Raw genomic sequence first — 26,283 nt, forward strand, 5'->3', positions numbered from 1 at the left:
ACTCTTTGATTATGAGTCTGTCACAACCTTTGGGAAAAGAAATTTGATCAGTTTATCAAAATTAAAAATAGGACACTTTGATCCCCAAATCCAACTTCTGCTGCAAGAGACCTCAGTGCTTAAGGAAATAAGGTGTGTTTATTGCAGCTTTGTTTGTAGTGGTGAAAACTAGAAAAAGCTTGAAGCCCTTTTTATTTCTTAGAATATTAGAATGTATCTATTTCTAGTTACTAGAATTAAAAGAGGAATATCCATGATGTGTTGGTGAGGATCACAGAATAATCTTTCCAGTATGATCCCATTTTGGTAAACAAAACCCCGTCAGTGTACATACGTATTTTTATATGTGCACATTTTTGTATAAAAGTATTTGTACTGAAATGAGAAAGGAAATAGGGATGGGAAGACATGCACATTTTCTAAGGATGGCCTAATAGGTTGAAGAGAAAACTAAAACCAATTTGATGTTTTCCTAACAATCAAATTTTAGAAAAATAATTTGTCAGCATTCCTCTACTACTGTGGACACCTTTCAGGTTGTGTTCCTTGAGTAGTATATTAGATTATCATGGCTCAATGGCTCTGGTCATTGAGGTTATCTGTTCCTCTTCTTTTGGACACTGAACAGTTAGTCAATAGTAATTTCATTTCTTATGAAGACTTTGTTATAGGCAAAAGGAGGTACTACCTTGTGGGAGCAGTGGGTTTATATTTTCATTTTAAATTTGTAAAAGAAGGTTCTATTTTATCACCCACTCTCCTATGAGCTTGATTAATGCATCACTCCCCTAGGCCTGATCACCTCTGAGGAAAATGATAAAACCAGGTAGTTGGACCCCCAAAGGTTCAGACTCTGGAATTGTGGAAAACATAAGAAAGTCATATAAACTTACCAAGGGCCTGCTATGGCCACTTTTATATCATTTTTCCAATTCAGAGTGTTTCAATTCTCACACTCTGACCTACCTCCTAAATCCCCACTCCTAGGCTGCAGAGCATTCCTGAAGAAAATCCCAAACCGACTGGCATCTTTGTGAATTTGTATTTTCCAACTTCAGTTAACCCTTCAACATGCTTCAGTAATCCCTTCCTTTATCCTCTTCTCTTCTTGCATTTCACACCCCTCTTCCTTACTCTGAGCAGGTAACCTCATTTCATGCAGCACAAGGAAAAGTAAAAGTTATGAAGCTCAGTATCTCCTTCCTTACCACTGAACCACAACTTACAACACGAGTCATCCTCAGAACTCAGAGCATGAGGCAGGTCTGGGCCACTTCCAGCTTTTGAGGATGTGGGTATTTTCGAATTTGGTATTGAGGAAATTATTTATAAATACTATGGTTTGTTAGTTTTAAATAAAACATTTACATGATTCAAAAGTCAATATTCATTTAGCGTATGCATTGAAAAATTTGCCTCCCATCCCAATCTCCAACCATCTAGTTCATAGCTTCACCAACAGGGACTTTTTAATTTTTACTAGTCTAAATCATATCATTTTAATTTTCCTTTTTATGGGTGCAGTTGAGCATCTTTTCATAGGATTACAAGCCATTCATATTTTCTTTTTTTGTGACCTATGTTAAAAAAAAAACAACAAAAATCAACTAAGTAAATTTAAAGATCAAATTGGCTTTATTCAATGATTCATGAACCAGCCACATTCCAAAACACACAGAATTCTACATCTAGCAAATAGGGGTTTTGAGGAGCTGTACAAAATGGAAGGCTTGTACAGGCAGAAGGAGGTAAGCAAAGGAAATTTCTAACAGAGTAGATTGTTTCAGGCAAGGTTATGTTTCTTTGGGGTAAAAGCAGGGTCTATCATGAAGATTACTTCACTAATAATGCTGATCAGGTAATTCCAAATTAATTGGTTAAAAGTCACATACCTGGGAGAGGCTGAAACTGGTTTGGTTTCCAGTCTTGGGGGCAAGTGACTCCACTTTGAGCCTGTTCCTTTTTGTTTTAACATCTATTTGTTCCAATCCTTTGTCCATTTTTCTATTGACTCTTTTTGATACGTTGAAGCTTATTAAATGTTTAAGGGTAACCCTTTTGTGTAATATAAATTGCAAATATTTCCTCATTTTAACATTTGACGTTGCCAATGATGGTTTTCACTATGTATTTTGTAATTTAATTTATGCTATTGAATTTCTCAATCTTTTATGGCTTCTGAGTTTTGAAATATGCTTAGAAAGCCCTTCCTCCTCTTATGTTATTTTTAGAAACTCATTTTCTAATATATTTATAGTTTTTTTAAGTATTTAATCCATCTGGAATTTATTTTGGCTAAGAAAAGTATGGATCTATATTTTCCCCTACTTCCCAATTTTTCCTACCTTGTTCTAATATCACTTATTAAACAATCTATTCTTTACTGACTGATTTGAGAAACTTGTATTATACTTGAAGTTGCATGAGAAATGTATTGCTCATTCAGTCCTGTATATTTCTATGACTGTATGTGGTTTAATAAAATATAGATTGGTCTTTATCCCTAGATCCTGGCACAGAACTCCTAAAACCTGTAGAGTTTTCTGAGTGATAGGAATATATTTTGGTAGTCCTAAGGAAACTCTTTTGACCATCCCCGAGTTTATGCTGCTAAAGTGACTTGGGGGTAGGGGCTAGATAGCTTCAGGATGGTCACCAGAAAGACCAAACAGGTGAAGAGAGGGTAGGAACATTTAGCTCGACCCCTTGACTCCTGGGAAAGTGGCTGACAAGATATTGCATGAAGCTCCTTGCACCTCTCCCCCATTACTTGCCCTATGCTCTTACATTTGGCTATTTGAATTGTATACTTTATAATAAACTGGTAAACATAAGTAAAGTGTTTTCCTGAGTTCCATGAGTTGAATTATCAAAGCTGAGGGGCAAGGGGGTCATGAGAATCCTCCAAACTTGTAGTCAATTTGTAGCTAGGAAGAAGTGGGTAGTTTAAACACCCATTTGTGGCTGGTGTCTGAAGTAGGGCAGTTTTGTGGGACTGAGTCCTTAATCTTTGGGGACTATGTTAACTTCAGGTAGTTAGTGTCAGAATTGAATTAAATTGTTAAGACAGTTGGTATTGAAGAATCAGAGGCTTTGGATCAGATAGTCTGACTTTCAAACATTAACTTCTCTACTTCCATGGTCGGGGAGGTCAGCACATGATTGCTCCCTGGACAGTTCAAGTGTTTGGGGTCTCTGGGAGGCTTATATTTTAGTTGAACACATCTTCACACCAATTTCTTTGTGTATTTGTTCATAGTTTTATTTAAAAACGCTTAGCATTGCTGCAGGCAAGAGCTGGAGCAAGCCTGGCCCTGCAAGCATGCTCCACTGAGCAAAAAAGCCTGATGGTAATTTGACTCTCTCAGTGGGCAGGTCAGTGAACATGTCTTAGGCTTTCCCTTTAAGTCTTACTTCCCACCTTGAGATCCTTTAAAAAGTATGTCTTCCAAAACACACAGAATTCTACATCTTGTTATATTTTCTGTGATTTAATGCCTCTTCTATATTGGTAAATTAGTCAGTACCCAACCGGTTGTATCAACATCAGAACCATCCTCTCTTCCTTTTTTCAAGTTCTTCTCCATCAGTTTTTCCCTTTTCTCCCATATCTTTGCCTTGCTTTTTGTGGTAGCCATGAGAATGTGCCTTACAGATCTCCAGCTTCAGGAAATGTAATTAACCTATGGCCTCAGCTGCTGTGCTCTGAAATTCATTACTGTATTTGCTCTGAGGCCATATTTCCCAGGGACTGCTCCTAAATGCTGAACACATCAGCCAGTGGCTGAGAACTGCTTGGACTTCAGGGCTAGAAGGCAGGCCCATTCCTGGGAGAAGAGAGACTCTCCTCTGATAGCTGACGTTGGATTCAATGTCTGGGAGAGTCAAAACCATGACAATGAGCACTTTCAGTGTCCAGTCAAGTGATCAACTTCTGAAAAAAAACAGGCACAGGGTTCCTTTTGAGATGGAAGAGCCTCTGACACCATACAGAGTGACGATTTCAACCATGTAAGACTAGGCAAGGTTACTGTAAACCTGGATCAGGGTGAAAAGAAGTCCTTAGCTGTGAAAACACTGGCAACCAGGCATTTGCATTCTTTCAAGAAAATGGATTCTCAACTTTCTGAGTAAGGAACCACTAATTTTATCTAGAGCAGTCCTTCTCAAACATTAATTGGGGACCTTGTAAAAACAGCTTCTAATTCAGGAGTTCTAGGGCGAGGCCTGAGATTTCGAATTTCCAGGTAATTCCAGTGTTGCTGGTACTCAGACCACACAGAGTAGCAAGGGTCCAGAGAATCTCAAAAATGCCAGATATATCGATTAATTGGTGGGGCAGGGAGAGAGTATCATTCCAATACCAATGGCATCATTTAGTCTCTTCAGCTGAACAGGTATGTCTCTCGTAGGACTCTTAGACCCTTTTGGCCATTTATGTGACAAATATGTACTGAGCAGCTACAATAAACCAGGCACTATGCTAGGTACTGGAGGAGGAGGGAGCACAGAGAAGAGGGAAGATGGTAAACAAGATACAATTTTTTCTTCCAGGATCTGGTCATACAGACATGTCAGCAGAGTATGATGAGAGTCACATAGCTCTGTCTTGAGAGGAGCAGGAGAAGAATTCTAGAAGGAAGTGACAACAAAACTAAGACGAGGTGTTTGACAGGCAAAGTGCCTGTGATTTGGGTATGCCTGTGTGGGGGAGGTGAGTTCAGGAGATAGAGATAAATACTTGCAGAAGCCCAGAGTAAAGAAGGAGAGAGCTACAATTAGTTCCATACTACTGGAATGAAAGGAAAATGTGCCAAGGACTAAGGCCAGAGGGACAAGGCCATGAAAGGCATTACAGTCCATGTTTATGCTTGTGGATATTATCTAAAGATATTCTAAAGGAAACCACTGAATGGGAGTGACTTGATTTGATATTTAGTTTAAAAAGATCACTCTGGCATAACTAAGATAATAGTGAGAATACAGAAAAGTGAATGGATTTGAAAAAATAGTTGCCCCTATTTCTCTGCTTTGACTCAAAGAGGCACTTTGACTCAAATTGCACTAAGCAATTGATGACTGCTCAGACTGGAAGTCTGTGAGATGCCAGGTCAAAGAAGGAGGTCAGGATGCAAATAACATTATGACACCTACTGAGAGGTGAAGGGCCTGGCAGGTCTCTGTGGATTGGTGTTAATGTTCTAGTGAGGGCCTTAGCCACAGAAATATATATTCCCTGGCATACCAGGTTAGATTCCTAGTTGTATTTGAAAAAAAAGTAAGCTCTTCTGTTCATTTGGGAACACATTTCATAAGAAATGAATTTGTCTAGAAACCATGGGTTGGGTTTGGTAGAGAGCTTGACCAGGCCTGCTAGACCAAGGCTTGATCCACTAAACTTTTAATGCTCCCAAATCGATACTTGCCTCAGCCTTGAGTATGGGCATATTACTACAGTGTTTGCCACCCTTCACACCACACAGGCACCCATATGTTATTTGTTTGTTGTTCTTTTCACTAAATAAAACTCAACATGTCTAAAATCAGTCTCATCCCATTTACCCCCAAGCAATTCCCAATATTTACATCCTTTTTGCTTGAATATTATTATTTTTCTAATCATTTGGGCTTATGATTCATCTATCAGTCATCATTTTTTCCTTCTTTCTCTTCTGCCCTTTACCCCCACCCCTGCCATATCTTCGTTTTAGGTAATGTTAGGCTGCAGAGATCTCCATACCATCTTGCTTTCTCTGATCTCTCCTATCCATTATGCATAACACTAGCATGATTTACATATTACTATTCTGGTATGTTTTATATTATAAATACCTCTTGGCTAGAATTTTATATTTTATACAAGTATATCTGAGTTGAAGACAATACTATGAGCTTATAAACTATTTAATCAGGGCTTGGTAGAGGAGGTGGGCAGAATTCTTAGTAGCTACATAAACCTAGAAAAGTTATTTTGCCTGTCTCTGCCTCCATTTCTTTACATATAAAGTGGGAACAGTATTATCTGCCTCATAGCATGGTTATAAGCATTGAAAGAGTTAATATTTTTAAAGCATTTAGAACAGTGCCAGACACAATGGTAAGCCCTGAAATACCTAGGATCTGCGTAGGAGTCAATAAGGAAATAATCTTATCCAGAATAAAGGAGAAAGAATATGGTTGGAAAATCACAAGATAATGCCTTGAATGTGATGATGAGGAGTGCCTGGTAGTGTTTAGTTAGGTTTGTGAGTAGAGGATATTGAATGAATGTTGTATCTAGATGAATGTAGTAGTGGGAAGTCTGATGATCCTCTTGACCAGAAATCTGAACTTAATCTATTGACAGAATGTTTCAAAGCCTTGATTTATTTACTGTTGTTTGAGATTCAAAACACTGGTTTTCACAGGCATGTCAGTCTAATGCAATGTCAATTAATTGGGTCCCAAGTAAAACAGCTGCCTCTGGAGGTTTACATTACCATAGCTTGCATTTTAGAAAGTCAAAATTTTCAAAATATGCTTAGTTTCAAAGTACATTTTTGATAAAACAGCTTGAATACTGCATTGTGGATAACAAGGTTAAATAAAGGTTCTAATAAGACAAACAGCGACAATTTAAATAAATCAGATGTTTTTGTCGAAGATTACTCTGTGATTTTCTCCAATTATTCATGACATTTCACCCATTCATATTGTGATCTGCTTTAATAGTGGAAGGGGAAAAAAAAACCTTGTCTCCTTGTTTATTCTTTGTTCTCAAGGAGATAAGCTGTTTATAAAGATATGTTATTTGTTATTTAAATCACTTTTACTGAAGTTGTTTATTTCCTTGTTTCAGTTTCTAAAAATATTGCAACAATTGTAATGCTTCTTAGAGATGTCTATTCAATTCAGAGTGATTTGTACTGAAATTCTTTGCTAAATGGGCACAGGTGCTGATGTGTATAACATGCTAGAGTGAGTCAAAACTAATAAATGCTAAAAAAAAAGATAACAGGGATAGACTTGTGTCAACTTTTGAAATCTGTGATTAAAAACATTTTCGACCTAAAGTCTCAGTTATTTGTAAAGGTCTATCTCTATATCTGCCATTTCATAAGTATTTAATAGTAGTAATAATAATAATGATAATAACAAATTAGATAACACCAAAACTATAAGCAGAAAATTGCAGAATTTAAATACAGAAATCTATTTCTTAGAAAATGCCCTTTAATCACTTTGTAGACTTTCAAGATCATAATTATTATATAAAAGTAATTACATTAAAAGATAATTTACCTTGTAGGAAACAGTACTTGTAAACAGAATTACATTTTTAGAAAAATTGTTGAACAGCAAAACAGGAAATTATATCTACTGCTTCTCTTTTTGCTATGCATAAATTTACCTCTAGAATAAATTTTGGTTAATTAGACACTATAAAGCTACATAGTAGTATAGCATACAGCTCTATATTATACATCTTGCATATCAATCTATGCAAGATTGATAAACTATGGCTTATCCCAGGTAATCAACAGGATTGATGTGTGAAATAAAGCCAAGGGGATTTCGTATTTTAAGGGACAGTTGATTAATTCCAAGAACTAAAGCTTCAAAATCCAGCTGAGTTGATTTGGACTAAAGAAAGGAAGCCTGGTACCATGAATTATAGTATTTATTCCTGAAAATGAGTAAGCCGAATATTGCAAACTCAGATCTGTGGATGCACATCTCTCCCTTTGAAGTTGATGAGAATTGCTTGGCCTAAGTGAGATACATGCTGGGAAAATTGGGCCCTTACAATTGATGTGTATAGACATTAGAGGTCTCATGATACTTTCCTCATCTGGTCCCTTAGTTTTTCCGGTTTTGGCAGAAGAAACTCAACTTTGGAATGAATCCTTGTTGAATTACATATGTCCCATGATTAAAAGGTATTTAGGTATTATCATCTAGAGAGTCCAAATTGAGAACTTCTCTGTTATTAGTAAAGTCGAGTAAACAAAATTCACCTTGATTTAAAACTTACCCAAGTAATCTCCTCGAGGTGTTCATTTAAAAACAAACAAAACAAAATAAAACACAACACAACAAACACAACACCCAGCTGATTCCTTTGAGGTCTAGGCCAAATTATGGCTAATTCTGAGTGTAGTCACATGGTATGAGTGCCAATACTTATAAACAAATGAGTTCATATAATTTCATCATTTCATCTTTGAGTTTTGAAGATTGGCTGCATTTTAGGCCAACTTTAGCTTCTTTGAATAAGCAGTCTATAGAAATGAACAACATTCAGGTGATTTGATTGCCTGGATCACTGCGTCAAATCCAAACAACTAATCAACAAAACTAGATTGGTTATGACCATCCTGAATGGCAATAAAAACTCTGTGGTATTGTTTACTTTTTACCTAAATATAGGTTCGATTTAAGGGCCATTTGAAGAACTATCTCAGTGAATAGATAAGCTTTCAGTCCCTACTACTATTCGCTTAACTTCAAGAAAGGGTAGTGGCTGTTTTATCTTGGGCAAGTTATTTTATCTCTCAGAATCATTGTCTTAATGTGTAAAATGGCTTGATTAAAATCAAAAGATCTTTAATGTCCCTTGATTATCTAAAAATAATTTTTTGGGTTCTGGTTCAAGATGGTGATGTAGAAAGATCCTGAACTCCCCTGCTGTCATGGGCACACCAAATCTACAGCTACATACAGAACAATTTCCTCTAAATATCATTTTTCTCATTAAGTCTGGATATCCATTTACATGAAGTTTATTTTTCTTTTGTAATGATGAATACTGAATACATATCCAGTATTAAACCTGGGACATTCTTAGAGTTGCCTTGGAAATATAACAGTTCAATCACTAGGTTTTATAATTATTTTTATTAAAGTGATTTTTTTTTTTCTAATTAAAAAAAGTATCAGAACATACTTAGGAAATAAAGGGGGAGGGAATGGTATTAGTTTTCCAGCTTTTCCAAAATATATATATGGAGGTTCATGAAAACAAATGAGGTACTTGGTAAATCGCCCATGGAATATTTTCTGGGTCTAAATCATTTGGGTGATAGGAGACGATGGTAAGGTAGATGGGAGCCAGATCTTTATTTTCTAAAAGTCCATAATAAAGAAATTGTACTTCATTCTGTAGACAGTAGGGAGGCATTGCAATTTTAGAATCTGTCATGAGATGTGGTCAGGTCACAGTTTTGGAAACAACTCTGACAGCAGTATGGAGCTAAGGAGAAAGAGACAGAGCCAGTTAGATTAGCCCAGGAAAGATAGGAGGAAGACCCGATGATAGTAGATGGATTTAAGCCATATTAAGATGATAAATTCAGTAATATCTGGTGAAGATTGTATGTGAGTGATGAGGAAAAGAAATTAATTGAATATGGCTCCCAGAATACAAATTTGCAGGTGGAGTTAGGGGAGGTTAGAATTAGTTGGGAGTTGCTGCTATTTTAAAAAGAAAGATGGCAGAAAGGCCATGTGGAGAAATTATGTAAGGAAAGCTGCCCTCATCCTTCCACATTTGGGTAATGAACATTTAAGGTGGAAATATATAGGTAAATACAGACATTGTCATGTGGCTCAAACTGATTTTAAAGTACATTTTGATAAAGAATATTCAAAACTGCAAAACAAAGCCCAATTATTTTTAATCTGTTGCAGAAAATAAGTAGAAAGAAACTAAAGATTTGAGTGTTGTACTTGACCTCAAATATTGTTTTTGGTCAGTGTCTAGTTACAAGTTAGACAATATTTCAGTAAAGGAAAAAATTGGTAACTTTTGTTGGAAGGTCAGCAAATATATAATTCTTGCTTATTGAATGGACTGCTTGCAACAAATCTATATGTAAATTTGTATTACTGAGGTATGTATATCTTGTTTAGAAGTTATATTTTCCATAATTAATAAGGTACTTAGGCATATTTAGCTTGTTGAAATTAAGTAATCTAAATTATATTTTTGGTTAGGGATCTTTAAATACAAATGTTGGAATTTAGAAGCTAGATATTTGACTATACTTTACTCTAGAAAATGAATTATTATTTAAAGCATTCCTTATGTGTCTTCAATCGAACACATTTCTTGGTGCTCTAAAGTGTTTCTTTGTTAAATTAGAAGAACATGTAATTATGAGTAACCATGTGTGATGCAAAGTAATGAATGAATAAATAGTGGAAAACAAAGGCTCTGTAGTTGTGTTCTAATTACTTCTGTGATGATGTTTTTTATTCATCTTTAAAATGGGCTCAAAATATTAGGAGCATCACTGATTTCCTGAAGCAGGTAGTCTGCTTTTTTGCATAAAGACTAAAACAATAATACATTTTGTATTTTTACGAAGATTACTCAGTCATCCAACAAGCATTTTTTTTTTTTAGTGTCTATTAATCTAGGCATTATTCTAGGTCATGAGGATATACCAGTGAACAAAACAGATATAAATCCCTGCCCACATGAAGCTTACAGTCCAGAAGGAGCAATAACGGACAATAAACTATTAAATTGGTAAAGTGTATATTATGCCAGATGATGGTAAGTGTTGTAGAGAGTAAAGCTGGAAAAAGGAAAAGGAATGCTGGATAAGACTGTGACTTTTTATAGGTAATTTGAGAAGGCCTTAACTTAGAAAGTGTCAAAAGGAAGTAAGGACATGAAGCGAACCAAGTAGATTCTTGGAGGAGAGCATTTCAAGCAGAAGGAACATGAAACGGAAAAGCTCAAGGGGTGGGAAGCTGGCTTGTGAGTTCCAGGAATGGCAAGAAAGCCAATGTGGATGAACTAGATGGGGAGGATGGGAAAGTGGCATGAGATGAAATCGGAGAGCTCACTAGTGTTCAAGTTATGGAGCTGTTTTAATAATTGAGTGACAGAGGAAGGTACTAGTGGGTGTTAAACACAGGAATGGCATGATTCGACTTAAACTTTTAAAAAATAAATCTGGCTGCTGTGTGGTGAAGAGATTGTAGGGGAAGAGAGTAGAAACAGAGACCAATTGGAAGGTAACTGCAATAACCCAGGAGGTAGATGATGGTAGTTTGGACCAGGGTGGGCGCTCGAAATGTTAGTGGTGAAAAATGATGGGATTCTGGAAACTTTCTAAGGTGGAGCCAACAAAATTCACTGCAGGACTGGATGTGGGATGAGAAAGAAAGAGATCACAGCATAACTCTTCTATGATAAATGGCCTGAGCAACTGGGGGGCCAGATGCATCTATAGAAATGAAGAAGGCTAAAGATGGAGGAGTGAAAGTGGGTATTAGGTATTAGGGCATCTTCTTGCTCCGAAGAAAATGGTCATAAGAACAGTATTAGGAACTGTATCCTGGCTGGTTCATGCCAATGGCCTATCTTAGCTGCAGTTTATCTCTGACAGTAGCCCAAAGGTACTCTCTAAGATGGCAACCTCATGAATTTAGAGTTGGAAAATCATAGTGTACTAGAGCTAGAAAAAACTAAACATTCCAAATCACCCATATTTATTATGGATTATTATCTATTTAAATCCTACTTGAAATTCTTTTTTTTTTTCTTTTAATGAATTTCATAAACTTGCTACTTGAAGTGTTAAGGTTCAGTAGTGCTTTTGACTATTTATTTAAAAAATTCTCCATGGGAATGTAGAGTATAGCATAGAGAACATAATATTATTGTAATGGCGTAGTGCCAGATGAGTGCTACAGTATTTGGGGGAATCACTCGATAAATTGTATAAATGTTTGGCCATTGTACTGTATATCTAAAACTAATATAAAATAAGTAAGGTTTTAGAGTATATTCCTTATTTCTACAGTTCTTGCATATCATGAATCCATGCTGTCTGGGCTTTGCCTTATTTTAGATTTTGATGTTATTTCCTCTCAATTTCTACTTACAAGTATATTTAATTAACACTTTGGGTATATACATTATCTCATTTAATTCTCACAAAACCTCTGTTAGGTAGCTAGGACAGACATCATCTTATTTTTATATATAAGGAAAACAGAAAGGAAGAGGGTTCATCAGTGACAAAACAGAACTCAAATACATCTTCTGACTCCTATTTCAATGAGCACTCTCTTTCCCATTTCCTTCATTATTCGTTTTACTTGTCTTTCTCTGGATACCATCCGTGTGGTTTTCTCTTTGAGATTAGATGTTAGAATTTGGCACTTAGGGAGATTTTTAAATAAGGACAAAAGAATGCTTTCTGATTTTCTGATTTACTTCTATTAGATTTTCTGATAATGTTAAGATTTTCTTTCAGGTTTTTTTTTTTTTTTTTGTCTCGGCAATTGCAGGAAAAGCAGAATTGATGTTTAAATAGTATACAATGCCTGCCTGCTTTAATTAGTGTTCTGGTCATAATGAATTCTCTTGAATACAACAAATGTAACTTAAGTTATTTCCCTCTAAGTTAACTTACATTGGTATCATTTGCTATGTTTCTGTCTACTTGTACAGCCACGTGAAAAGTACCTTGAGATTTTCCTGCCAATTTGGCATTAAACTATCTACGAGTACTTATTTCACTTCCATGATTATTAAGCTGTTGGAATCTCTGATAGAAGGTAAATTTCATTGACCAAGGTAAGCAACTGTTTTCCTAGAGCAAACAAAATGTTACCCGGAATTCTCTCAAAGTCTTTTTGAGTATGATAAATTGTAAGTCAAGGAAGAAACAGTCTGATTTTTCAAAAAGTCTTTCACAAAGTGTCACACTAAAAATTAGTAACATTAAATGAAATTAAAAAAACCTCACCGTAGCATGGAAGAATAGTGGAATTAAAGATAGAAAACAACTAATAAGTAAAAATGAACTTTTGAAAGATATAATCAAAATAATTTTTCCATAAATGATTTAAAAGAGTTAGTAGAGAAGTCTCCAAATTATTATACCATGCTATGCTCTCCTTTTCCTGTTTCTTTGGAATCACTCTTCTCTTATGGACCAACTGCCTAACTTCCTGGAACTCTTTCTAGTGCAGTCTTTTCATTTAGTTTCCACACAACTGAAACTTGGCTTTCTTCCTCCTGTACTCCAGACTTTCTTGCCTATCTGCCTTAGCTCACTCATTCTATTCCCTGTTCTAGGAAGGTCTTCATATTCTGTTAAAAGTAAAGCTTCTAGAAGGCCTTCCAGATTTCCCAGAGTGCTCTCATTTCATTGATTCCATACACCTGGTAGAAAATTTTGTCTCTTTCTTCACCCTTCCTACTGGATTGTCAGCCTGTCTGGGCAGCAATTTGTATTCCCAATATACTTGTCATATTGCCTCAATACATTTTTTGTTTAATAAAATTTGGACAGATCACTTAAAATTCCTCTTTGTATACACTAACCCACGGCCATTCCGTCCAGTCACCGTCCATTTTGGGCCATCGGTTTTCCCATGTCACTTCTAAATTCAAAACATTTGAGCTTATGTCATATTGAAAATGATTTATGCTATTCTAATACAGAAAACAAAAGTGGTAGACACATACTTCAGGTACTCTGCCAAAGATGAGTTGGGCGCTGGAGGCAAAAAGAATTGGGGCTACCATTTAAGGAAGATGTGAGAAAAAAATGAGGGCCCATTGAGTCATCCACATTTTATTAAGGCTTCGTAACCCCCATCATCCACGCTAATTGAAAAGGCTCAGGGGTGGTTTCACGCTGTACTCACGTTCCAATTCCTTGGAAACGTTTTGGGACCCTCTGCAGCCAGCGCGGGGCGCAGAATTGCCTCTCCGCTCAAATTTAGAGCTGCCCGCCCCTCCCCAGCCCCAGCAGCGTCGCTTTGCATGCTGGGAGTCGTAGTCCCCAGTGGCAACGCCCAAAGGACGGAAGGGCACGAGAGTCTAGCCCGCCCCGTGGTTACAGTAGGCCGCGTTCCTGAGCTGATCCCTTTCGTTTTCTCGAGCGGAGTCTTCCGCGAGCAAGGTTGGAATTGTCTGTGTCACCGTCTCTCTTCTGGTTTTCAATAAAGTTTTCTTCTTCCCCTTGTACGGAGTTCAAGATGGCGGCCTCCTGGTCGCCCTTGGTTACCCTGCGACTAGTGCAGAGCCTGCTGAGAGGGAGATTTGTTGGGTGCGGAGCCTGGGCCGCTGCTCTCGCCCCTCCAGCCACCGCCCCTGGGAATCCCTTTTTGAAAGGTCAGTGAGTGTACAATGAGCAGGCAGAGCCGACTGCATATGACCGGGAAGCCTCGGGTCAGTCACTCTCCTCGATCTCGCCCACCTGCCTACTGGTTTCACGGTTTTCGGAGCCAAGGACCCCTGGAAAGAATTTCAGCTTCTCTTGCCCTTTTGTTACTGCCTGGTATGTTATGAAAGAGCCTTGAGTACTGAGGGAGCTGGCTCAGAGTGTCATTTTGAGGGTCAGAGGTCGACTGAGCGTTTACTTCCTTGTGGTTGTTACGAGAGCTAAGACCTGGTGAGGCCAGGTGTGGGAGTGCCCGGCTAGAAGAGATGCTAGTGTGGAGTTGGGGCCTGAAGACCCTTCCACCCTGCGTCTTCCCAAGCTGACCGGGCTGGTGACCAGGCACTGGATCTGAAAGCCACGCTTTTGACCCCTGAGGGCCCTCAGGGACCTCTGGCTCTGGAGATTCTGGGAACAGAAGTCCACAAGCATTCGCAGATTGAGGGATCAACTCTTGATGTTCTTTTCAAGTCACTAGAGGTTTTAGTGGGGTGTGTGTTGTCACCGGGCTTGCTTCATTCATTCAATTATTATGTGCTCATGAATGAATAGACATATATTTTGAGTAACCAAGCCCACAGGAGGACTAATTTTACTGCTTTATTCGTATATTCCCACTGAATTATGGGCTACTCAAAGGCAAGGACCAGGCTGTCATTGTTTCCTCGGTATATACAGCACAGTGTTTAGTGCCTGATGTTTTCGAATGAATGAATGACGTTATTTTTATTGTCTTTCTCATCCACATACTTATGCTTTTTCTCATTTTCAAGCAACCCCCTTACATATCTTAATAAATTGGTTCTCGCTGGCCAATTTAGCTAAAACAATCAGTCTTTTTTTTGGAGAGTTTTTATAAGAGTTTATTTTTAAAACTATCAATCTTTGACTGCTACCATCAATAGAGTTTAATACTAGAACTATAATTAAGTCACATTAGGGTTTTCTGCAAAGTTTAGCAAAGTCCACTTTATAATGGGATATTTTGGTGATATAAGGTTTGGGTCATAATATAAACTTTAATTTTTGGAATAGGCAATACAAGTAAGTGATAGATACAAAATTCAAAAGGTACAAGAAGGAATATAGTAAAATGTAAGACTCTTCCATGGCTGTCACCTAGCCATTTAGTTTTCCTCTTCAGAGGCAGCCTCTAATACTAGTTGCTTATGTGTATTTCTAGAGATGTTCTGTGTATGTACAAACATATATATATATATATATATCTGTATTAAAAAATAGAAGTGGTAACAGACTCTACACTATTCTGTTCTTTTATTTCATTTTTCTTTTTGTACTTCTAGTGATATTTTGTATCAATAAGTTTAGAACTGCCTCATGTTTTAAATACTTAAAATAGAATTCTGTTCTATTTGTGTACCATAATTTATGAAAATTAAGATTTAAGGAACATCATCATAATGACATTAGATATACTGATGCTTATTCTGTGCCATGCAATGTGCTGAGTGCTTTCTACATACATTATCTAATTCTCATTATCTTCATCTTGGGGATGATGAATCCAAGGTTGCAGAAGTTATATGGCTAGTTAAGTGGCAGAACTTGAGAGTTCAAATAAAGGCTACACTTGGACTTACATCTGACCCTAAAGGCTATGCTATTAACCTGTACTCATGCTACCTCCTATACTCAAAATTTAGCAAAGTGTAGAGATTTGATGGAAATGCTGTTAGGGCAGAGGTTGATTTAATTTAACTAAAGGTACTCCCATCCCCACTTTAAATGAAAGGAAAATTTAAGTTGAAAATTCACCCTCCAGAATAGTTAAGAGGAACCATTTCATTAGGAATCAGAGTGGCAGTGGTGTGGGTGTTAAATGCCTCAAAATTGCTAATTCAGTTGAAGTATTAAAGGTGTGTGAGGAGGGAAGTGAATGAAATTGAGTCCCAGCCCTTGAACAGCTAACAATGTTTAAGCTGAAATTTGAGTTGAAATGTTATTTAGTATTTAGAGTCTGATTTACAAATTTTTCTATGCCTTTCTCGATTTTTTTTGATATTTACTGTTTACATTTATATTTTACCTCCACTTTTTTTCTCTTTTTAAGTCTACTATTCACTACCGTGTAATATAAGAGAAACATTAGCTTAATGTTAAAAGAAGAAAATAGGAAATAAAGGAAAAGAATGAGGGGGAATGAAAGAACATATGTTTTTTCTTTATAAATTTTAGTTTATATGTTCTTAACTTTGTTTTTATGCCTCATCTAAGCTTTAATGCCAACCCTAACTCCAAGACATTTTGGAAACTGGAACTATGAAAACTTTAAGGGCCTTAAAATGTTCATTCAGATCATTTCTCTGATTGCCTAACTTAAAGTTCTTTAGGAAGTAGATTATGAATTCCATTTTGGGATGAGTGTTTTTCCATTAGTAAGATTATTAAAAATTGAAAGTGAAATTTGGTATCTTATATAATTTAAGTATATATGCTCAATTTTGATTTCCCTGCCTGTTTTCCTTCAGGTCTTAGTGTATCTTCATTTAATTCAACAGTTATTCAACTTCCAGGCAGTTAAGGGGAAGCATTTTATTAGGAATCAGAGTGGCCATGGTGTGAGTGTTAAGGGCCTCAAATTTGCTAATTCAGTTGAAGCCTTCTGTTAAGTGTGTTTGTGGGGGAAGGTGAATGAAATTGAGTCCTAGCCTTTGAATAGTCTTGGAAGGGAGATGAAATTACGATAGCTCACATTTTTTTTTTAGCATTTTCTTTATTCTAGGCAGTCTGCTAGCAGTTTCTCTCACTTTAACCTTCATAAAATCTTGGTATATAAAATTATTGTTATCTCTATTTTATAGACGAATAAACAGGCACAGCCACACAACTGAAATTTGAACCCAGATATTTTTGCTCCAGAACTACACACTTAACCGCTATGTTCAACTAGCTACTTACCATAACAATGAACACTAATTGAACACCATGATCTAGGCCCATCTGAAGTGTTGTAGGACTAGAGGAGAAAGCAGTTCTGCTTGGAGAGGGTTTTTTAGCAAAAGTGTGGAAGTGAGCTGTGCATAGCCTTTATTGGTTTATGGTCCATCAGTGAGAGCAGCTAGAGATGAAGCTTGGGAAGTGGACCAGGATCTGTTTAGAAGAGCCTTATACAGTGTACGAAGATGCCCAGGCTTAGTGGGACACTGTTGGAGGTTTCTTAAGTGATCATATCCATTTTAGCATGATTATTCTTGTGACCACCTGAAAAACAGATAGGGAATATTGGAAGCCGGTTGATTGTTAAGAAGGAAGTTACAGTAATTCGGGGGAGATTGGGTTAGGGCCTGCCTGAATTACTGTTCTGGTAAGGCTGGAGAGCAGGGCAGCAAGAGAGGTAATTCAGAGACACTGCTTTGGTAGAGTTAACAGGCTTTGGGGGAGACAAGGAGGAGGAGTTGAGATCAATTTAGGATTCCTAGTTTGCATATTTAATGGCATCGCCAACCATTTATCTAGGGAAACAAAACAAAAAATCAGACCAGAGGCATTTCATGGGGAGATTCCATTCTGGATTTGTTAATTTGAGGTGTTTATGATAGTTCCAGGTAAATATGTCTAATTAGTTGTAGGAAATATAGGGATCTTAGACTAAGAAGGGAAATTTGAGGTGTTGAAAGCCATGAGAACAGAAGAACTAGCCTGGGAACGTTTGTAGAGTGAAAAGGAGAATAGGCTGAGGATGAGTCCTTTTGGAAAACCGACATTTTATGAGAAGAACGTGACCTTGTCAAAGAGCAGTTAGGTCATAGGAGAACTAGGAGAGAGGCCAAGGAGAAAGATGTTTCTAGGTTTTCTAAAACTGAAAATTAGCATATCTGAAATTCTATTTTATTTAAGCTAGCCTTAGAATTTAAGTTTATTTCATAGAGGCAAGGTAAATATGAGTCACATCTTGTGATTTCTTATTATAGTGCCCTTCTGTATCTTAATGTTATATTTTTAGGTATCTGTTAAATGATGATTTATATTTACCTTTAGCTCCACAATTTCTTTTTAAGTACATGTACATGGGGGATCTCAATTAGGTATTAATATGAGTAGTGCTAATCCACTTCAGCCATATGAATCAATATAATTTATTTGTAGTATAAATTAGTGTTTAAAAAATGGGCTTTGGATGTTTGTAACCCAATTAGATGAATACCCTTAGTGAAACTTCATGTTTTTTGGATCTCCATTAACATTTATTATTATATTAGAAAAGAATGTTTATGCCTATTTGTGAGAATAACTTCATGATAGTGGTTTCTTTCAATTTTCTTTTAAGCATAGCATGGCTTATTGTATAAGTATAGCTAGTGCCATAGATATAGTTTCAGGGTGGAGGGTGAGGCAGATGAAATAGTGTCTGTCCAAGGGTAGAACTGATAGAAAGGAATTTCAAAGGTCCAGAAACAGATTATTGATCTAATGAATCTATCGATCTATTGATTAGCACTACTTTGTACATGAATAGCTTCATTCTCTTTGTTTAAGTAAATGATGAATATTTAAATGGTGTATAATTATTTTGGATTTATCTTTTCATAAAAAGTAGCACAGAAATAATGGATATCAAGGGTCTAGAAATTCATAGTTCAGCCTTTGGGCCCAGCATAGTAGTATAATCTTTAAGTTCTCTGACTAAAGGTCATCTGGCCTCAGCTTAAATATATCTAACATTTGTTTTCCTAGGTTACTCATTTTCTCTGACCTGTGACTGAAATTTGTTCTAATTTCTCAAGAGCCTTTTGAAAATGTCTGTTCCTGCTGTTTTGTCTTCCTTGCCTAAGGACCTCTTCGAAGGTCCCATTTCTATGCCTATGCTACTGGAGGTTCCTGGCACTTTAATCTCCAGGATCTTTTTTTACAACCTTCTTTCACTGTCTTTCTTGTCCGTTCTTCTTTTCTCCATCCAGCTCATCCTAGCAGTTACTTTTCCAGTACAGTATCCAACCACATTCTTGACCAGGTGTGACAGTTTTCAACAATTTTTAAAGTGTGAACATATGATTGTTAGAGTAGTTCCTTCATAGCTTCATAATGCAGTTTACTGTAAGAGTCCATTTTAAAATGGACATTACGAATGTGTGTGAAGGTATAAAATTTAAAATAAATGAATATAATGAATAGATAGATGTTCTTTTTCTTTATCTTGTGAAGGAAAATAGATCTTCTATAGATCTCATTATTAAATGGTGTATGAACCATTTGAACCAGGGTGAATATTAAGGAGTTACTCAGTATGCTAGGCCATGCCTATAATTACTTCAGAATAGCTTTATTCAGATTTTTAGGCAGTATTTTACTGATTTGTTATCATGAAATTTAAAGTACTATTTTTTTTCTTTTGTAAAGTTATACACATTGGCACACTTAAGATTAACTAGCTTCTAAAGGAAAAGAATGATAACCAGCAAGCATTTAGTTTTAATTTTCATAATTTTTCTATTTAAATCAAAAGCACCCTCATAAAGCTCCTAAATCAGCCCTTTATAAATAAAGTAAATCATCTTGTGATACATTCCTTGATGATGGCTTATGTTGTTTTTCTAAAGAAAGAGTTTAATTAAGATTTGATTTCTTCTATTCTGCACTTTGTTTTTTCATCACTGAATCAAACATAGGTCTTTAATGTCACTGGTAAGTCTAACTTTTTGGGTCATAGATGACCATTGCAGTTTTCAAAAAAGCAACTGAATATTTGTCTTTTTGGTATTATTAGAACATAATAAAGCGTAAACTGGCTGCCTATGACATTAGAAGGGGCTTCTGTCATTGTAGGAGAACATTTCTGGTCAGTGGCCACTGTTTAGTTTGTTAAAATCAGCACATGTACAAATAACTCATGAATAATTGTGAACACAGTATTTGAATGGATGTTTAATAAATATGCATTAAAAATCTAATTACAGTAATGAAGTTTACAGCTGAAATTTTAATCCAGCCCTTTAGAAATATTAAATGTGCTTTTCCTGATTGTGCATTTTTCTCACAGCAGTTGGGTAAACATTTTAAACTGGAAATCTAAATTCCTTATATAGTTTTGATTTCATTTAACTAAGCATGTGTTCTTTTTGGCAACAATCTTTCTTTTTGTGAAGAAGTGAAGCTCTTTTTATTCCATTACTGTTAGTTCAAAGTATTTTGATTCATTTTATTTTAGAATTGATGAAAATAGGAAACCAGCTGAATAATAAAATGTGACCTGGACAGACTATATTGTGCTTTTTTTCTTTTTTTAAGGATTTGCTTTAAAAAAATTTTTTTAATTGACATTAAAATAATTTTCAATTATAGTTGACATTAAATGTTATATTAATTTCAAATGTACAGCATAGTGGCAGGACATTTATATAACTTACGAAGTGATCCCCCAATAAGTCTACTACCCACTTGGCACCATACATAGTTATTACAATACTATATTTCCTATGCTGTACTTTATACCCCTATGACTATTTTGTAAGTGCTTCTTAATCCCTTCACCTTTTTCACCCAGTCCCCCATCTCCCCTTCCCCATCTGGCAACCATCAGTTTGTTCTTTGTATCTATGAGTTTGTTTCTGTTTTACTTGTTCATTTATTTTGTTTTTTAGATTCTACATGTAAGTGAAATCATATGGTATTTGTCTTTCTTTGTCTTACTTATTTCACTTGGCATAATACCCTAGCAATCCATCTGTGTTGTCGAAAATAGTAAGATATCATTTTTTATTAAATATTACTCAGCATTGAGTAATATTCCATTGTACATTTGTAGCACATCTTTATCCAGTAGTCTATCCATAGACACTTAGGTTGCTTCCATATCTCTCTTATTGTAAATAATGCTACAATGAACATAGGGGTGCATATATCATTTCAAATCAGTGTTTTGGATTTCATCAGCTAAATACCCAAAAGTAGAATTGCTGGGTCATATGGTGTACCTATTTTTAATTTATTGAGGAACCACCATATGGTTTTCATAGCGACTGCACCAATTTGCAATCCCACCAATAGTGCACGAGGGTTCCCTTTCTTCATATCCTTGCCAGCACTTGTTGTTTGTTGACTTATTGATGATAGTCATTCTGACAGGTGTGAGGTCGTATCTCATTATGGTTTTAATTTGCATTTCTCTGATGATTAGAGATGTTGAGCATTTTTTCATATGTTTCTTGGCCATCCAAATGTCTCTTTGGAGAAATGTCTATTCAGGTCCTCTGCCCATTTTTTTAATTGGGTTATTTGTTCTTTTGGTGTTAAGTTGTATGAGTTCTTTATATATCTTGGATAGTAACCCCTTATCAGATATATCATCAGTGAATATCTTCTGTCATTCAGTAGGTTCTCTTTTCGTTTGTTGATGGTTTCCTTTGCTGTGTAAAAACTTTTTAGTTTGATTTAGTCCCATTTGTTTTTTCTTTTTTTTTTCCTTGCCTGAGGAGACATATCCCACCCCCCACCCGACATCCCCCCACCATAATTACTAAGAGCAATGTCAAAGAGTTTACTGCCTCTGATTTCTTTTAGGAATTTAATGGTTTCAAGTCTTACATTTAAGTCTTTAATTCACTTTTAGTTTATTCTTGTATATGGAGTAAGAAAGTGGTCTAGTTTTATTATTATTATTTTTTTTGCATGTATCTGTCTAGTTTTTCTAACAGCATTTAGTGAATAGTCTGCCTTTACCCCATTGTTTATATATTCTTGCCTCCTTTGTCAGGAATTAATTGACCATATAGGTGTGGGTTTATTTCTGAGCTCTCTATTCTGTTCCATTGATTTGTGTCTTTTTTTTTTTTTTAATGCTAGTACCATGCTGTTTTGATTACTATAGCCTTGTAGTATAGTTTGATATAAAGTGGTATAATATCTTCAACTTTGTTCTTTCTCAAGATTGCTTTGGCTCTTTGAGGTCTTTTGTGGTTCCATATAAATTTTTAGAATTTTTTGTTCTAGTTCAGTGTTTAGAGAGGGATTGTATTGAATGTACAGATTGCTTTGGGCAGTGTGGACATTTTAAAGATGTTGATTCTATCTGTGAACGTGATATATTCTTCTAGTTATTTGTATCTTCTTTGATTTCTTTCTTCAATGTCTTATAATTTTCTGAATATAGGTCTTTCACCTCCTTGGTTAAATTTATTACTAGGTATTTTATTTTATTTTATTTTTTGATACAATTGTAAGTAGGTTATTTTTTAAATTTCTCTTTCTGATAGTTCATTATTGGTATGTAAAAATGCAACCAATTTCTGAATATTTTGTATCCTGCTACTTTACTGAATTCATTTATCAGCTTTAATAATTTTTTTGGTGGACTCTTTAGGGTTCTCTATACATGGTGTTATGCCATCTGTTAGATTGTGATTTTGGTTTTATTCCAATCATTTAATTTAGTATTTCCATTTTCTTATCTGTAGAAAGGAATTAATTATCCTAACTACCTTTCTCATGTGTCATTTATGAGGCTCAAGTAAGTTATGATATGAGAAGGTCCCTAGAAACTTTAAAGAATGTTATATAAATGTGGAACTATGCTAGGACTAATTGAGATACTAATGCTGAAATGGTAGAGGTGGTGGGTTCCAGTCTGTGAATAGAAATGGAACGAACTCAACTCTACTTAGAATTACTAAAACCATTTTAATTGGGGGCCACTCACTAATATTAACAGTAGCAAAGGGCTCAGTCTGATTTCACTTCTTTGAATTCTAGAAAATGTATTTTTGATGTTTCTAAGATTGTGCAAAGGGCCTCTCTAGATAACAAAGTTTTGGTTCTCCTGGACTTAACTACCTTTTCTCTGGATATCCTGAACATCTAGAGGTTCTTAGAAAATAAAAATTAATGCTTTTGTCATGATGTTTCAAAGAAAGCTGTCAAAATTTGATTTATAGTATGCAGGTAAGTCACTAAGGTAAAATGTCTTCATTTAGTAAGATACTGTTTATGGATACTCTTTTCAAAGGGACTCAAGTAGTTGTGAATTATTTGCTGTGTAGCAAGATATAAAGATAGCATTTTGTAGAATCATAGAATATTAGAGCTGAAGAAGACCTCTGGGTCATATAGTCAAATGTCAGATGGGCATGTAGGTTCTGCCTTAATCATTTCTTTTTGATGCATCTTATTCATTTTACGAGAGTCCTAATTGTTAGAAAATTATTTAAGTAGGCTGAAATTTGAGCTTTTCTGTAACTTCTCGCCAATTATCTTGAACCTTCCCCTAGGTATAATATATATAACTCTAGTCCTCATTGTACTGTAACAGCTCTTTAAACATATCAAGACTGATATCTTATTCATTTATTTACTCATTTATTTATTTATCAAATTATTGAGTGTCTCCAATTCTATTTGACAACCTTTAAGACATTAGAGACTTATATTTCTCCCATCCCTTCATCCATTCATTTATTCCCTGATTATTTCTTGGTGCCTTCTATAAACTAGACACAGGGTGCTGGGATTTTATTACTGTGTCTCTTCTCAGTGGCAGCTATCCCATCAGTTGGGCTATTAGGACAGGTCTTTCCAGTTTGTATTTGATTAGTTATTTTCTATATCAAAAAAATAAATTATTTTTAATTATAAAATACTGTATGTACATAGTAGAATATACAGAAAATACCACTGCTGTTATCTTTATTTTATTTTGAAGTATACTTATTCAGGTATAAGGTTTATTTAAGAAAGTGCACAAATGATAAGTGTAAAGCCCATTGATTTTCTTCATAGAGAAAATAGATCTTTGTAAATACAACCTAAATCAAGAAATAGAACATTTGTTGTGCCCAGAGGCTCTCGTTGTACACCTTCCAAGTCACTAGCTTTTTACATACAATGGTAATCAACTTCCTGATTTATATTACTATTAATTTATCTATTTATTTATTGATGGACACTGATTGTTTGTATGTCTTGGCTATTATAAATAGTGATGCAATGAAAGTGGAGGTGTAGATATCTTTTTGAGGTGGTGATTTCATTTCCATTTGGAATACTCAGAAGTGGAATCGCTCTATTCTGTTCCTTAGTGAATTGTAAGAGTTCTTTATATATTCTGGATATGAGTCCTTTATCAGATACATAGATTGTAAATATTTTCTATCAGACTGTCTTGCATTTTAATTTTTTTAGTAGAATCTTTTAATGGTCAGAAGTTCTTAATTTTAGTGTAGTCTACTTATTGGTCTTTTTTGTGTGTGTCCTACTTAGGAAGTCTTTGCTTACCTAAGTCATGCACATATTCTTAAATTATCTTTTAGAGCTTTATTGTTTTACTTTTCACATTTAGATCTTTGATACATCTGGAATTAATTTTTGTGTATAATGTTACACTGGGATCAAGATTATTTTTTTTTCCATGTGTGGATTTCCAGTTGACCAAGGAATATATATATTTTAAGTTAAGTAATTAAATAATTATCTTAATTGAAGAAATGATTTAAATTTTTCCTCCCTCTATCCTCCCCCATACCCTCTGGTAACCACTAATCCATTGTCCATGAGTCTCTGTTTGTTTGTCCTGTTCATTTGTTGCTTTAACGTTTATATCCCACATATAAATGATATGTGATTTTTAACTTTTTCTCTCTGGCTTATTTCGCTTAGTATGATTATTTCAAGGTCTATCCATATCGTTGCAAATGGCGGCATTTCATCTCTTCTTATGGCTGAGTAATGTTCCATTGTGTGTATATACCACAGCTGCTTTAGCCAATCATCTGTTGTAAGGCACTTTGGTTGCTTCCATGTCCTGGCCACTGTGAATAATGCTGCTATGAACATCTCTGTGCAAATATCTTTTCGGATATGGGTTTTCAAATCTTTGAGAATAAATACCCAGCAGAAGGATTGCTGGATCATATGGTAGATCAATTCTTAGTTTTCTGAGGACTCTCCATACTGTTTTCCATAGTGTCTATACCAATTTGCAGTCCCACCAGCAGTGGATGAGGGTTCCTTTTTCTCTGCATCCTCTCCAGCATTTGTTATTACTTGTCCTGTTGAGTATAGCCATTCTAACAGGTGTGAGATGGTATCTCATTGTGGTTTTGATTTGCATTTCCCTAATAGCTAGCGACGTTGAGCATCTTTTCATATATTTGTTGGCCATTTGTATGTCCTCTAGGGAGAAGTGTCTGTTCAGATCCTCGCCCATTTTTTGATTGGATTGTTTCTTTTTTTGTTGTTATTGAGTCGTATGAATTCTTTGTATATTTTGGATTTTAGGCCCTTATCAGAGGTGTTGCTTGCAAATATATTTTCCCATTCGGAAGGTTGTCTCTTTACCTTGTTGACGGTTTCTTTTGCTGAGCAGAAGCTTTTTAGTTTGATGTAGTCTCGTTTATTTATTTGTGCTCTTACTTCCTTTGCCTTTGAGGCCAAATTCATAAAATCCTCTTTAAGCCCAAGGTCCTTGAGTTTAGTTCCTATATTTTCTTCTATGCATTTTATTGTTTCAGGTCTTATATTCAGGTCCTTAATCCATTTCGAGTTAATTTTGGTGTGTGGTGATAGACAACAGTCTGGTTTCATTCTTTTGCATGTGGCTTTCCAGTTTTCCCAGCACCATTTATTAAAGAGGCTTTCCTTTCTCCACTGTGTATTTTTGGCGTTTTTGTCAAAAATTATTTGCCCATATAAATACGGGTTTATTTCTGGACTCTAGATTCTGTTCCACTGGTTCATATGTCTATTTTTCTGCCAATACCATGCCGTTTTGATTACTGTTATTTTATAGTATAATTTGAAGTTGGGCAGAGTGATACCTCCAGCCTCGTTCTTTTTTCTCAGGATGGCTTTGGCAATTCAGGGTCTTTTGTGCTTCCATACGAATCTGATGATTTTTTGTTCTATTTCTTTAAAAAATGATGATGGGATTTTGATGAGGATTGCATTAAATCTGTATAATGCTTTAGGTAATAAGGTCATTTTAACTATGTTGATTCTTCCAATCCAAGAACACGGAATATCTTTCCATTTCTTTGTATCTTCTTCGATTTCTTTTAATAGGGTCTTGTAGTTTTCATTGTATAGATCCTTCACATGTTTTTTTAGATTTATTCCTACGTATTTTATTGTTTTTTTTTGTTGCAATTGCAAAAGGAATTGTTTT

General features: G+C 35.5%; 1 protein-coding gene across 5 annotated transcripts in view; it reads left to right on the forward strand.

Annotated features, from left to right (window-relative positions):
* The window catches only part of AFG1L (AFG1 like ATPase), a 168,560-nt gene that overhangs the window by 2,790 nt on the left and 139,487 nt on the right, over positions 1–26,283 (forward strand). The window contains exon 1 of one of the 5 annotated variants that reach the window (XM_006926054.3): positions 13,807–14,125. The exons of 3 other annotated variants lie outside the window; for them this stretch is intronic. In XM_006926054.3, the coding sequence (XP_006926116.1) occupies positions 13,990–14,125 (136 nt within the window). In that variant the 5' untranslated portion in view covers positions 13,807–13,989. One more of the 5 variants, XM_025042399.1, reaches the window with a different exon arrangement.

This window comes from Pteropus alecto, unplaced genomic scaffold, assembly GCF_000325575.1.
Source record: "Pteropus alecto unplaced genomic scaffold, ASM32557v1 scaffold79, whole genome shotgun sequence".
In the NCBI taxonomy this organism is placed as follows: domain Eukaryota; kingdom Metazoa; phylum Chordata; class Mammalia; order Chiroptera; family Pteropodidae; genus Pteropus; species Pteropus alecto.